This window comes from Eulemur rufifrons, chromosome 30 (genome assembly GCF_041146395.1).
Source record: "Eulemur rufifrons isolate Redbay chromosome 30, OSU_ERuf_1, whole genome shotgun sequence".
NCBI lineage: Eukaryota > Metazoa > Chordata > Mammalia > Primates > Lemuridae > Eulemur > Eulemur rufifrons.
Genome location: NC_091012.1, coordinates 66035160 through 66050612, shown reverse-complemented (window position 1 = coordinate 66050612; position 15453 = coordinate 66035160). Strand labels below are relative to the sequence as shown.

At 38.9% G+C, this 15453-nt stretch overlaps 1 protein-coding gene across 2 annotated transcripts; it reads left to right on the top strand.

Moving 5' to 3' along the window:
• Nucleotides 1-4122: 4122 nt before the first annotated feature.
• Nucleotides 4123-6010, top strand: TCEAL4 (transcription elongation factor A like 4). 2 transcript variants are annotated; one of them, XM_069463465.1, is made up of 3 exons: nucleotides 4123-4218; nucleotides 4783-4855; nucleotides 5177-6010. In XM_069463465.1, the coding sequence occupies exons 2-3, from the start codon at nucleotides 4824-4826 to the stop codon at nucleotides 5826-5828; spliced, it is 684 nt and encodes a 227-aa protein (XP_069319566.1). In that variant the 5' UTR covers nucleotides 4123-4218; nucleotides 4783-4823; the 3' UTR covers nucleotides 5829-6010. The 2 variants fall into 2 exon arrangements, with proteins under 2 accessions (XP_069319566.1, XP_069319567.1); XM_069463466.1 differs by lacking the exon at nucleotides 4123-4218 and having other exon boundaries at nucleotides 4806-4855; nucleotides 5184-6010.
• The last annotated feature ends 9443 nt before the right edge of the window (nucleotides 6011-15453 follow it).

Genomic DNA, 15453 nt, shown 5'->3' with positions numbered 1-15453 from the left:
CTGAAGACCTTAAGTGCTTGCTTTTTGCCCGTTGACCAGATAACTAGAACTATCTGCATTATCTATGCAGCATGGGGTTTTTATTATTTTTACCTAAAGATGTCTTTTTTGGTAATGACAAACGTGTTTTTTAAAAAAGCCTGGTTTTTCTCAATGCACCTTTAAAGGTTTTTAAATTGTTTCATATCTGATCAAGTTGAGATTTTTAAGAACTTCAGGCCGGGTGCGGTGGCTCACGCCTGTAATCCTAGCACTCTGGGAGGCCGAGGCGGGTGGATCGCTCGAGGTCAGGAGTTCGAGACCAGCCTGAGCAAGAGTGAGACCCCGTCTCTACTAAAAATAGAAGGAAATTATATGGACAACTAAAATATATATATATACAAAAAATTAGCCGGGCATGGTGGCACATGTCTGTAGTCCCAGCCACTTGGGAGGCTGAGGCAGGAGGATCGCTTAAGCCCAGGAATTTGAGGTTGCTGTGAGCTAGGCTGACGCCACGGCACTCACTCTAGCCCGGGCAACAGAGTGAGACTCTGTCTCAAAAAAAAAAAAAAAAAAAAAGAACTTCATTTTTAATTTGTAATAAAAGTTTACAACTTGATTTTTTCAAAAAAGTCAACAAACTGCAAGCACCTGTTAATAAAGGTCTTAAATAAAAAAAAAAAAAAAAAGATTATGGGTTTCCAGCACTCAACAATTGGGTGTTCCAAAATTACATGTAATAATTTTTCCATAAGCTTGAAATTATATCTATTTTGAGTTACCCCTCAAATATGAATAGAATGATGCCTGCACCCTAATAAGCATCTATATTAGTACTCGCTCAACATCACATCTTAATGATGATGGTTGTGGTAGTGGTTGAGATTAAGTTGTTTCCTTTGGTTTAAGACACAGACTGAAAACTTTTTCTGTAAAGGGCCAGATAGTAACTATTTTAGGCTTTGTGAGCTATTTATAATTTCCTTTACTCTGTTATTATTACATCTTTAATACAGGCTTTTCTGGTTACTATTGCTGCATAACAAATTACTCCAAAATTTTGCAGCTTAAAACAATCATTTATATTCAGGAAGTGTTCAGCTGCTAGGTTCTTATTTGTAGTCTCTCATGATGCTGAGTTCAGATATCAGCTGGTACAGCAGCCATCTGAAAGCTGAACTGGTATGGAAATCCAAGAGGGCTCACTAACATGGCTGGCAGTTACTGCTGGTTGTTAGATTAGAACTCAGGGGAAGCTGTCAACCAAAGAGCATATATTAATACATGGCCTTTCTAGCATGCTGGTCTCAGGATAGGCTGAATTGTTACACGGTAGCTGCTTCCCCTGGAGTGAGCATTCCAAAAGCATCAGGCAGATACTTCATGGTGTTTTCTGACCTAGCCTCTGAAGTCACACAGTGATTATTTACACTGTACTCTATTGATCAAAATTGTCACAGGTCCTCCCACATTCAAGGGGAAGAGACATGGTCCACATTTGTCAGTGGGAAGAGTGGAAAGGTCACATGTGGAATGGGATATATCATCTTTTGAAATTAAGTCTTTTTCCCAAGTGAAGAAAGAATGCAATCTGCATGTAGATATTCACTGGAGCAATGTTGTTTTTGTTTTTTTTGTTGTTTTTTTTTTTCTGAGACAGAGTCTCACTCTGTTGCCTGGGCTAGAGTGCCCTGGCGTCAGCAGAGCTCACAGCAACCTCAAACTCCTGGGCTCAAGCAATCCTCCTGCCTCAGCCTCCCGAGTAGCTGGGACTACAGGCATGCGCCACCATGCCCGGCTAATTTTTTCTATTTTTAGTTGTTTGGCTAATTTCTTTCTATTTTTAGTAGAGGCCGGGACTTGCTCTTGCTCAGGCTGGTCTCGGAACTCCTGAGCTCAAGCAATCCACCCGCCTCGGCCTCCCAGAGGGCTAGGATTACAGGCGTGGGCCACCACAACGGGGCAGTTTCATAGCTCTTTAGAGGATTCTTTGGGGTTTTCTATATACAAGATCATGTCATCTGCAAATAGAGATAGTTCTTTCCTTTCAATCTGGATGTCTTTTATTTCATTTCTCTTGCCTACTCTGGAAAAATTTGTATGTCAGAAAATAAAGCTCTTCTCTCTCAAATATTTAACTAACTATACAAATATAATGTCTGTAATAACCTATTTTTTACTACTGATCAGAAATGTTTCCTTATCACCACTAAAAACTTGTATACTTGGATGTGTAAGTGAGCTCTCTTGTTTTATTCCTCTTACTGTATATATTCCAGTACTAGAGTGGGTCATTCTGCTTCTTTGAAATGTGAGCTCCTCTATCAGGGATAAAAGAAATAGCATACCAGATAAGAGAAGGTAGCTAGCACAGTGCCTGCACATTAAGTGGCATTCTCTAGAAGGCAATACTACATACTTGTGGCTGTCCTTTGTGTCCCACCACACATAGTAGTGTCACCACCCATTGGGATGATGGACAGTTAATAAAGAATTGTTTTTACTGCGTCTTAAGTGCCCAATATATAAGGATTAATTATTTTTATAAACCAAACACCCAGAGATAACCAGGGTAAACAAATGTACTAAGAAGATTATGTAACTAAATCTGTATTGATGGACGTTAGTGATATTCCATTTTTTTCATTAAAAACTAAGTCAATAGAATCCGTACTGTGGCCCCAGTACCACCCAAGAGTAAATAGTCAATAAATAATTGCTATGGGAATTTTTAAAACAAAATATTTTAAGCATAAGCTTATATTTTAGCACTGTATTAACTATCTCCAAGGGTAAATATTGTAAGTGGAATCACTGGGCCAAAAGATCAAATATTTTTATTTTTAAACAATTTACAACGTTGACCTTCAGAAAATTTTTACCAACACATTCAACAAGAGCAGGGGAGAGTGCATGTGTCCCCAGTCCTTCAAAAAAATCTGTTACAAATTTTCACGTAATCCAATCTATCAACATTCTCCTTAATTGTTCTTTATTATATTCAGTCATGCACCACACAACGATGTTTTTTGATCAATAATGGACAGCATATAATATGACCACCAGAGCAACAGGCTATACCATATAGTCTAAGTATGTAGCAGGCTATACCATCTAGATTTGTGTAAGTACATGCTATGATTTTCCCACAACTACAAAATCGCCTGGTGAGGCATTTCTCAGTATCACTATCATTTAGTGATGCATGACTGTATTTAAAGGCCTTCCATAGCAAAGCTCATGTGGAGATAAACAGAGACTGTCCATGTGAGAACAAAGGGAGGCTACTTATTCACAGCTTGTTATAGCAAGGAAGTCAGCCATCATCATCTGAGTTTGGCAGAGTCAAAGGCAGATGGGGAGTAGGAAAGCTTTATAGTGAAAAATCCCAGAAGATATCAGGTATGTTCTGAATGGAGCTTGTTGGTATGAGGAAGCTGGAGGCAGGACTAAGAGAAGCAAGACATTCTATGTGATTGGTTAGGGGTACATATTTGGCTTTTTCTTGTTGGTCTCGGGGCAAAAAATTGGGAGGCTGACGAGTTGATCAAGTCATGAAGATTTCTACAGAGGCTGTGGTTTGGCTTCCTGGGCTGTTTGCTGCAAAGGTTGTGGGGTCACAGTTCTATTGTCATACATGGTCTAGTCATTGTCCATTGTATATTCAGTTTCTCACTTCAGATAAATTAATTGCTTTTTTATTCTCCTTCAAATATAGTTTCATTTTTGTGTTCATTAGAAATTTTGTTTGTACATGTCAGGAAAAGGGGACAATTTCTTTTTCTTTTTTGGAGACATTTTCCTAACTTTTTCCTAGAGTGCAATATTCTACTCTTCATACAATACCTAAGTTCACATTTATACGATTTTATTGGGTGAGTCTACCTTCTTTCAATGGAATTTAAGAACATTATCAAGACTCCTCCCCGGACCGCCCAACCCATTTTTAAAAAAAGACTTTGTGATTTTCATTAAAAATTCTTTCTTTGACCAACTTCTCAACCGGAGGGAAAAGAACAAAAGGGCCCGGGGAGGTGAGCGCATACCTGTTTCCAGAGGCCCCGGCGGTGGGCAGGCGCGGCTCGTGGGCGGGGCGTAGGATGCCGGGTTGCGCGGTCATGTGACCCGCGGGGCGCAGATGCGGGCACCAGTCTCTGCGCCTGCCGTGTCTCCCTGCGGTCTTGTCCGGTCTGCTCCGTTCCGTGGGCTTCTAATTGTTGCTCCAGCTTCTTTCAGGTCAGTGTGAGGGCCTTCCATGCGGCCAGCGGAACCATGGAATGAGGGAGGGGGAGCGCGTGCGACGAGGGCAAGGCTGAGGGTTTCGGGTCCAGGGAAGCCGGCCCGAGTGCAGATAGAGATGGCGGTGGCCGAACGGTTTAGGGTGGCTGAGGAGGAGCAATCAGCCAGTGGACAGAGGGTGGGGAAGGCGGACACCCCAAGTATTCATGCCCGCTTTGTAGGCACCTCCTCTTTTCTGCCGTCCGTCCATTTTGGAACCGGAGGTGGTTGGCTGAGGAATGCCCCAGCAGTTAAATAAACCTCTCTGCCGTTCCGTGCATAGAGAAAAATATTGACCGCGAGGGTGGGAAGGCGAGTTGCCTCTAGGGAAGAAGGACTCAGAGATCCAAAATTAGTTTGGAAAACATCCTGGTTTGGTGCCCGAGGCCTGGAAAGAAATGGCGGCTGGGGTGCAAGGGAGGTAGGGGAGGAAAACGTTGGGTGAGGAGTACCCGGATTCAGGAACGGGACCAGCGTCCCAGTAAGCCCACTGAGCGGTCTGTCCCTGCCCTTTTTCTGTAGCTCTGCGTGTCTGTTGTTCCCAGCTCTCTTCGAGACCTGAGATGGAGGAGCAACCTGTCCAGAATCCCAGCAGGTCCGTGAAGGGGTGGGCGGCAGGGACAGGGACCCAGAAGGGTTGAGAGTGTGGAGGTCACAGCCTGGGCAGAATTTGGGGCCCCACTGCCCAGGCTGAAGGAGTATAGAGAAGGTGGCTGGGCTTGACAGGGAATGGTGGGCTCATGTATTTGAGAGGAGTGGTGGGGTAAGGTGTGGGCAGAAGGCACACTTGGAAGTCCAGCCGGGGTAGGGGAATTCTCACCAGGGTTGAGATGCAAGTACTATCTAGACTTACATTCCACCCCATGCCCTTAGTCTCTCATGTCTCCTCTTTGTTTCCTCTTCCCTCCATCCCCAGCCTCCAGGACAGGAAAAGGAGGGGAAATCTCAACATGGAAAAACTCGGCAGTGAAAATGAAGGAATGCCTTCGAACCAAGGAAAGATGGAAAATGAAGAAAAACCACAGGATGAGGGAAAGCCAGAAGTAGCTTGTACTCTGGAAGACAGGGAGAAGTTAGAATACAAAGGAAAGACAGAAGATGAGGAAATGTCAAAGGATAAGGAAAAGCCAGAGAGTGAGGGAAAAGCAAAAGAAGGAGGAAAGCTAGAGAGGGAGGGAAAGCCAGGGAGTGAGGGAAAGTCAGAGAGCAAGGAAGAGCCGAAAGAGGAAGAAAAGCCAGAGGGTGAAACAAGGGCTGCAGGAAAGCGCCCAGCTGAAGATGATGTACCCAGGAAAGCCAAAAGAAAAACTGACAAGGGGCTAGCTGAGTACCTCAAGGAGTATAAAGAGGCTGTACATGATATGAATTTTAGCAATGAGGACATGATAAGAGAATTTGACAATATGGCTAAGGTGGAGGATGACAAGAGAAAAAGCAAACAGAAATTGGGGGCATTTTTGTGGATGCAAAGAAATTTACAGGACCCCTTCTACCCAAGGGGCCCAAGGGAATTCAGGGGTGGCTGCAGGGCCCCACGAAGGGACATTGAAGATATTCCTTATGTGTAGGGCCCCAGGAGGCATTTACCAGGCCCTGTGCTTTAACCTTATACTAATACTTTACCGGGTGTCCTCCTGTTAACCAGCAGCCTTTAGACCTAACTGCAGTGCTCTAAGTTTCAGTAGCAGATTTTCATCTGTTGCATGGAAAAAATGTTTATGGTGCATTGTAAAATTAAAAAACACAAGTTGCAGAACAAAATATGTGGCATCAGTACATTTTGTAAAACTACAAAGATACCTGTGTATATATAGGAAACAACTCTGAAAGCAGTGTCCGCTAAAAGATTAACAGTGGTTATCTGTGGATGATGTTTTTTACTATTCTTTTTTGTTCACCTATTTTCTCCTACAAACACAGATTACTTTAGTCATAAAAATAACAAAAGATAAAATTTTGGAAAAATTCGTAAGCACTCAGAAGAACTGTACAATGAGCTTATTAAGGCAGTGGAGACACTTAAAATTTTTGTCAGGATGTAAAATGATAGGTAAAAATCACATTACCTCTGGGACTCGAAGCTGGAGGAGTCAACCAACAGTTACTACAGATCCATTGCTGTAAGGGACAGCCTTGTCATCTGTGAAATGGTGAAACTTGCCTTCCAGGCTGTGGAGAAGATCAAATGAGGTATTGAGTGCATGAACTGTGTTGTGCTGGCTCCTACCCTCTCCCCTGCACTGGCAGAACCAGTACCCGGTTAGACACTTAGGGGAGGGCTGAGGGAGGTCTCACCTGAGCCCAGAAATAAGTCCAGTCAACCGAGAGGTGGGTGTCACTCTCCCCTGGGTAATGCCCTGTCTGTTGGGCACTGCCTCTTCTCATGGATCTTGTGCCCTCTAAGGCCCCCACCATTGCTGGTGGGCTGGAGACCATGATGGACCAAAGCAACACTGTGTCCAAACAGAAGAGTGGAGGATTCCTCTCTACCTATTAATACAATAGAGTTACCCTGACCCATGTGGGTAGTACCCAGTTGTCACTTGGGCCTTGATATTTTATAAAGTTCTTAAACACTCCTTTCCATGTTTTTGTTGATTTTTGTGTGTTTTTGCATATAGCTATCTCCACTGGATTTAGATACTAGAGATTGAGCCAGGAAAAAAGTCTGAGTGACCAGATGCTGTGCTATTCTCACTTGTTAATCTCTTGTCTGCTGACACTTTTTTCTTAGGAATTGTCTCCCAGGAAATTCCTGTTAAGCCCTGCCTTACTATTTCAACAGATGCATCTACCTGTGTGATTTGTCCCTCTGGCTCTTAAGTACCTTTTTATTTGCTTACAGTATTTTTTTAATAAACTTTTATTTTAGGACAGTTGTAGATTTACAGAATTATTGCAGAGATAATATAGGGTTTCCATTTACCCCATACGCAGTATCCTCTATTATTAACAGTCTTAGTATGGTGCATTTGTCACAATGACCCAATATTGATACATGATTATTAACTAAAGTACATACTTTACTCCGATTTCCCCTAATGTCTTCTTTTCTGTTCCAGGATCCCATGCAGGTTACCACATTACATTTAGTTGTCATGTTTCCATAGGCTCCTCTTGGCTGCTTCTCAGACTTTCCTTGTTTTTGATGACCTTGCCACTTTTGAGAAGTTCTGGTCAGGTATTTTGTACAACGTCCCGAAATGTGGGTTTGCTTGATTTTTGTCTTGTGGTTACACAGCCGTTATGTGTTTTGGGGAAGAAGACCACAAAGGTAAAATGCCATTCTCATCGCATCATATAAAGGGTACATAATACACTTATCACTGTTGATGTTAACCTTGGTCATCTGGCTGAAGTAATGTTTGTCAGGTTTCTCCATGGTAAAGTTACTCTTTTATTTCTCCCTTTCCAAACTGTTCTCTTTGGAATAAGTCACTATGGGCAGCCCAAACTTAAGGAGGGGGGCATTACCACCTGCTTGATGGTAGAGTATCTACAAAAATTATGTGGAATTCTTCTGCAGAGGATATTGGACTCTTCCCCATTTATTTTTATCAATACAGACTCATGAATATTTATTTTATACTTTTGATAATACAGTACTACTTTACATATTTCATTGCTCAATTATTCTAGCTTTGGCCATTGAGATCATTCATTTGGCTCCTGTATTCATTTGACATACCCCCATCATTGTGTTGTGGATGGTTTTTTTTAGTATTTTCTTACTTTGTAGAGACACTACAAGATGCTCTAGCCGTATCTTGTATGTTTCCTGCCTAGAATCAGCCATTTCTCCAACATAAGCTCTGGTATCTTATGTTGGAGAATGGTATTAAAAAAACTAAGATCTGGGTCCTAAGCATACTCATTGCTATTTGGATATCATTGCTTCTAGGTCTTCTCAGTTGCCAGAACAAGGAGATCTGTGTGTATATAGTACCCCATATATATGGCTTTCTTTATATTTGTGTATATATATGTATATAGAAAATATTTATAGAAATATATTCTATATGTAATTGGCTTTATATAAACCTAAACATGAGTTTATAGTGGTGTCTCCAACTACAGTCTACTACTGCACAGATCATTCTAGTCTCCCCTTGCTCATCTGTAACCTTCCACTCCAGCTATGAGAAACCTATCTGCCATCTATTTTGTTAATTGTTGAATTCTAGTATATATGTATAGTGGTTTTAAAATTGTTAACCTGTACCCCTGGAAAACAACTTTATCAACTAGAGTAGAGTGCTATGCAAGTTCCTTTTCCCTTTAGTCTTGCAGACTCCACTCATTTCCAAATTTACTGTGTCAGCACCTTATTCCCCCATCCCTTTCAGTGAAGTTGTTTATACATTTGTAATACATTTAAATTCTTTGTCACATTCTGCATTTTGGGAGTGCTATTGTAAATGGTATTTTTAAATTTCAAATTCCAATTATTCATTGCTGGTATATAGGAAAACAATTGACCTTTCTATATTAATCTTATATCCTGGGACTTTGCAGCCAGGAGTTTGTCAGTTTTTTGGCAATCCTGTCATCTGGAGATAGTTTATTTCCTCCTTTCCAATCTGCCTGGTTTTTTTTGTTGTTGTTGTTATTGTTGTCATTTTGTCTATTGCCCTAGCTAGAACTTCCAGTATTATGTATAGTAGGAATGAGAAAGGCCATCCTTGCCTTGTTCCTGACCTTAAGGGAAAAGCATCCATTTTTCTCACCATTTTTTTTTTCTTTTCTTTTTCTCTCCTTGTCTTCCGCCTCATCCATTTTCTCACCATTAATTACAATGTTAGCTATAGATTTTTGGAGATATTCTTTATCAAATCGAGGAACTTCCCTTCTCATTCTAGTTTGTCGAGTGCTTTTATCATGAATGGGTGTTGGATTCTGTCAAATGCTTTTTCTGTGTGAAGTGATTTGGTCATACAATTTTTCTTCTTTCAGGCTGTTAATGTGGTAGATTATATTGATTAATTTTCAGATGTTGAACCAGACTTGCATAATTTTTTTATATGTTGTTGGGTTTAATTCGGTAATATTTTGATGGGGATTTTTATATTTATGTTCATGAGATACTAGTATGTATTAATAGTTTTCCTTTTTTGTAATGTCTTTATCTGGTTTTGGAATTAGGGGTAATGCTGGCCTCACAGACTAGGGCCAGAAGTGTTTCTCTGCTTCTATTTTATGGAAGAGATTATAGAGGATTGGTATTATTTCTTCCTTAAATCTTTGGTAGAATTCACTGGTGAAACTTTATGGTCCTGGCAATTTCTATCTTTGGGAGGTTATTAATTATTGATTCAATTTCTTTAATAGATACAAGGTTATTAAGGTTACTTTTCCTTTTTTCGTTTTTGTTTTGTTTGGTTGGTTGGTTGGTTTGTTTGTTTGTTTTTTTACAACTCAATTCCACAAATGATTAAGGTTACTTTTCCTTGTGAGTTCTGGTACCCTGTGTTGTTTGAGGAGTTGGTTGATTTCATCTGTGTTAACAAATTTGTAGGCACAGAGTTGTTCATAGTGTTTCTTTATTATCTTTTTATTGTCCATGGGATCAGTAGTGATAACCCTTTTTTCATTTCTGATATTGTTAATTTGGGTCTTTCTTTTTTCTTGGTTATACTGGCAAATGATCTATCAATTTTATTTATCTTTTTAAAGAACTAGCTTTTGGTTTCATTGATTTCCTCTACTGTTTTCCTGTTTTCAATTTCATTGATTTCTTTTCTAATTTTTATTATATCTTTTCTTCTGCTTACTCTAGGTTTAAATTGTTCTTCTTTCTCTAGTTTCCTAAGGTGAAAGCTCATGTTACTGATTTTAGATTTTTCTTCTTTTTTCATATATGCATTAAGCTAGAAATTTACCCCTGAGCACTGCTTTTTCTATATCCCACAAACTTGGTTTGTTGTATTTTCATTTAGTTCAAAATATTTTTACATTTCTCTTGAGATTTCTTGATTGTGTTATTTAGAAGTATGTTTATTTTCCAAATATTTGGGTTTTCCATCTATCTTTCTGTTATTGACTTCTAGTTTAATTCTATTGAGAGCATAATTTTATGATTTCTATCCTTTTTAATTTGTCATGGTGTGTTTTTATGGCCCAGAATATATTCTGTCTTGGTGAATGTTCTATGTGAGCTTGAAAAAAATGTGGCATTCTGCTGTTGGAAGTTCCAAAAATTAGATCAAGTGTCAATTAGCTCAAGTTGATTGATTGATAGTACCTTTCGGATCAACTATATCCTTACTGATTTTCTACCTGATTAATCTGTCGATTTTCTGACTAGCATTTGAGTGTTGAAGTCTGCAACTCTAATAGCAGATTTGTCTATTTCTTCTTTCGGTTCTATTAGTTTTTGCCCCACCTATTTTGACCCTCTTTTGTTAGGTGCATACATAATTAGGATTATTATGTATTGCTGGAGAATTCTCCTTTATTATAATGTAATGTAATGTCCCTTTTTATCCCTCAAAATTTTCCTTCTTCTGAGGTCTGCTCTGTCTGTATATAGTTACTCCAGCTTTCTTTTGATTAGTGTAGTATGGTATATCTTTCTCCATTGCTTTATGTTTAACCTCTCAAAATCTTTATAAAGTGGACTTCTTGTAGACAGCATATATTTAATAGTTGGGCCTTTTTAAATCCACTATGACAATTTCTGTCTTTAATTGGTATATTTAGACCATTCACATTTAAAGTGATTCTTGATATATTTGGATTAATATCAACCATGTTTGTAACTGTTTTCTACTTATTGTTAGAGGCCTTTCTTTTTCTGCCTTCTCTGGTTTTAAATGAGTATTTTACATGATTTCCTTTTGTCTCCTTTCTTAGTATATCAATTATACTTATTTTTTAAAAAAAATTTAGTGATTTCTCTTAAATTTACAATATATAGTTTTAACCAATCTAAGTCCACTCTCAAATAACACTCTTCTGCTTAACTTGTATATGTGCTGGTACCTTAATAGAGAGTATTTGTCATTCATTTCACTTATCCATACACTATAATCACTCAATACATTATTGCTATTATTTCTTTGGATGGTTAGCTTTTAGATTAAGAATAAGAAAAATAAAATATTTTACTGTTATTTATTTATTCCATTTCCAATGCTCTTCTGTTCTTTATGTAAATATGAGTTGCTGACCTATATTATTTACTTTCTGCCTAAAGAAAACCTTTTAACATTTCTTAAAGGACAGGTTTGCTGGTACTGAATTCCATCAGGTTTTGTTTTTGTTTTTTTTTTTGTCTGAGAAAGTCTTTATTTTATTTCTCCTTCACTTTTGAAGGATCATTTTGCTGGTTATAGAATTTTAGGTTGGTGGGTTTTTTCTTTCAATGTTTTAAATATTTCACTCCACTCTCTTCTTGCTTGCATGGCCTTTGGTGAGAATTCCACTGCAGTTCTTATCCTTCTTCCTGTACAGGTAAGGTATTTTTTTTTTTTAATCCTCTGGTTCCTGTCATGATGTTCTCTTTGTATTTGGTTTTATTCAATTTGAGTATTATATGCTTCAGTGTAGTGGTTTATTTTTTGGCATTTTTTTCTGCTTGTTGTCCTCTGAAACTTATTGGATATGTGGTTTTGTGTCTCTTATTAATTTTGGAAAGTTATCAGCCATTATTACTTCAAATATTTCTTCTACCCCATTCTCTATTCTTTCTTCTGGTATTTTTAGTAAGCATATGTCACTTGTTTTAAAATTTTTCCATAGTTTTTGGATGTTCTGTTTCATTTTCTTTGTTTGCATTTCAGTTTGAGACGTTTTTACTGACATATCTTTAAGCTCATTGATTTATTTTTTTCCCTCAGCTGTGTCCAGTCCATTGATGAACACATCAAAGGCATTCTTCATTTCTGTTACAGATTTTCTAAAATTTCTAGCATTTCCTTTTTAATCTTTATTGGAGTTTCCATCTTTCTAGCTATGTTACCCATCTATTCTTGCATGTGATCTACTCTTTTCATTAGTGCCTTTAACATATTGATCATAATAATTTTAAATTGCCTGTATAATGTCAAAAACTGTATCATATCTGAGTCTGTATCATATCATATCATATCTGGTTCTGATGATTGCATTGTTTCTTCAGACCTTTTTTTTCTTGCCTTTTGGTGTGTCTTTTAATTTTTTGTTAAAAGCCAGATATGTTATATCAGGGAACAGCAGGAACTAAGGTAAATAGGCCTCTAATGTGAGGATCTGTGTTAATCTGGCTAGGAGTTGGGCTTTGATTAATGTCTGTTGTTGCTATAGGTTTTAGAGTCATCACATTTCTCAGTGTTCTTGTTTTTGTCTCCCCTCTTGACTTTTGGCTTCCCAGAGAGTCTGGTTTTTGCAGCTCTTTCAGTTATGATTTATAATTATTATACTAGAGCCCTGATGGTGTAGTGTAGTATGTGGGGAAGAGGAAGTTTTCTATAATCTTCCAGTTAAATCTCCATCTTTTAATGGACCTATGTCTCTGGCCTGTAACCTTTACAAGTGTATGGCTTTTGTGTATGGCTTCTATCCTCCCTTTAGGTGACACAGGAAATACAGAGGGTAATGGAGTTGGGTAATTACCATTCCCCATAGCTCTGAGACAAAGCTGCGGTAAAATCTTCCCCCTAGAGAGTAGACATTTGTTATGAAGAACACTTTGAGTTGTGGGGAGTAAGACCCTCCTGATTATACAGGCTAGTCCTCAAGTCTACTGGGAATAGCTAGGAGTACACAAAGGTTCCAGGACCAACTTTCTTTTTGTCTTCAAAATAGAACCAAAAGTAGCTAACCCCTATCTATCACCACACATACAACTCACACGTTAGTAATGCAGATGTAAGAGAGGCAGCCTAGCAGGGTGTCTAAGATCGTGGACTATTGGGTCACACCAAGTTTCAGTCCTATCCCTACCACTTACTGGCAAGCTCTTTGATCTTGGAACCATCTTTTGCCCTCCCGGAATCTCAATCATCCCATGTTTAAAGTGGGGTTGATGACTCTCACTTTAACTGGTAATATTGGGCCAAGAAGTATGCCCCCATAGGGCTTGAATTCTCTAACATCAAATCAAATTCTGTCAGTACAGAATGGCAGGCAGAATAATGTGAGAAAAAAGCAAAAATATTCCCAAATGTGGGGATCTTCTAGTTTTCTTTTTGCTACTGATTATTAATTTTTTTTTTTGAGACAGAGTCTCACTTTGGTGTCCTGGCTAGAGTGCCGTGGCATCAGCCTAGCTCACAGCAACCTCAAACTCCTGGGCTCAAGCTATCCTTCTGCCTCAGCCTCCCAAGTAGCTGGGACTACAGGCATGTGCCACCATGCCCGGCTAATTTTTCTATCTATATTTTTAGCTGTCCATATAATTTCTTTCTATTTTTAGTAGAGACGGGGTCTCGCTCTTGCTCAGGCTGGTCTCGAACTCCTGACCTCGAGTGATCCACCCGCCTCGGCCTCCCAGAGTGCTAGGATTACAGGCATGAGCCACCACACCCTGCTGATTATTAATTTCTGTATACGTATATTAGAATCAGAGAACTAATATATAATTTTAATTTTTTCATATTCATTGAGACATCTTTATGGCCTAATATATAGTCATTTTTTTGTAAAATGTTTTATGCCTACATTTACTAGGTGCAGGGTTCTGTGTATATCCTTAGGAAAAGTTTGTTAAGCAAATTGTTCCAACCTTCTTTATCATTTCTGCTTTTATCTGCTTGCTCTATCAGTTATTGATAGAAATATGTTAAAGTTTCTCATTATGGTTATGAATTCTCCTTGTAGTTCTCCCATTTTAACATTTTACCTTGAAAGGTAGCACACATATGGAGTCATACACATATACAAGATGTAGACCTAAATTAATGAAAAGCTGGAATAATCACCATTCATGTCAGGAAATAGAATACTCTTAGCACTACAGAAGCACCGCTGATATCCTCTCCAACCATCCTGCCCTTCCTTCCCACTAGAGATAAGAATGATCCTGAGGCCAGGCGCGGTGGCTCATGTCTGTAATCCTAGCACTTTGGGAGGCCGAGGCGGGCGGATGCTTTGAGCTCAGGAGTTCGAGACCAGCCTGAGCAAGAGCGAGACCCCATCTCTACTGAAAATAGAAAGAAATGATCTGGCCAACTAAAAATATACATACAAAAAATTAGCTGGGCATGGTGGCACATGCCTCTAGTCCCAGCTACTCGGGAGGCTGAGGCAGGAGGATCGCTTAAGCCCAGGAGTTTGAGGTTGCTGTGAGCTAGGCTGACGCCACGGCACTCACTCTAGCCAGGGCAACAAAGCGAGACTCTGTCTCAAAAAAAATAAAGAAATGATCCTGAAATTTATGGTAGTCATTTCTTTGGGTTTTTTTATATTTTACATCCTAAGCAACATCGTTTACTTTTGCCTATTTTTGAACCTTATATAAATGGAAGAATACAGCATGTATTTTTTATGGCTCACATATTTCATTAAATACTATGTGCAAGGAACAGAATGTTTATGTTCCCCCCAAATTAATAAGTTGAAATCCTAGTCCCCCAAGGTAATGGTATTAGGAGGTGGGGCCTTTGGGAGGAGATTAGGTCATGAGGGCTGCCCTCATGAATGGGATTAGTGCCCTTATTAAAAGAGACCCCAGAGAGCTCCCTTGCCCTTCCTCCACAAGAGGTTACAGTGAAAAAGACAGCTGTCATGAGGAAGCAGGCGCTCAGCAGACACTGAATCTGCTAGCAATTTTATCCTGGACTTCCCAGTCTCCTGAACTGTGAGAAATAAATTTCTTTTGTTTGTGAGTCAGTCTATAGTATATTGTTGCAGCAGCCTGAGCTAAAACACTATGGTATTAATCCACGTTTTTATGTTTAGCACATTGAATGCCACAGCAGAAACAAAATTTTTTCCTTGGGGCCACGGTGTTGTATTACAAAAGTAGAATAAAAACTTCTAAAACAAAACAATCCATTGTAATCTAATAAGAAAATTGTTATTTATTTTTTTTTCTCCATGAATTATATGCAACTTGAAAAATAATTCTTATGGCTCCCAAGGTGAAGAGATGTGTAAATTACATGTTTCATCAGGCCTGGAGCTCAAAACTAGCATGAGTTAAATATAACTTACGTGGCAGTTAATGTGTTAGATGTATTTATTTGTATTGATGTGTAGTATACTGTTATTCAG

What these genes read in the sequence shown, in the direction of transcription:
- TCEAL4 (XM_069463465.1), top strand. Translation starts at nt 4,824, where the DNA reads ATGGAGGAGCAACCTGTCCAGAATCCCAGCAG. An exon ending in CCTGTCCAGAATCCCAGCAG is followed by an intron (nt 4,856 to 5,176) that starts GTCCGTGAAGGG and finishes CTCCATCCCCAG; the next exon opens with CCTCCAGGACAGGAAAAGGA.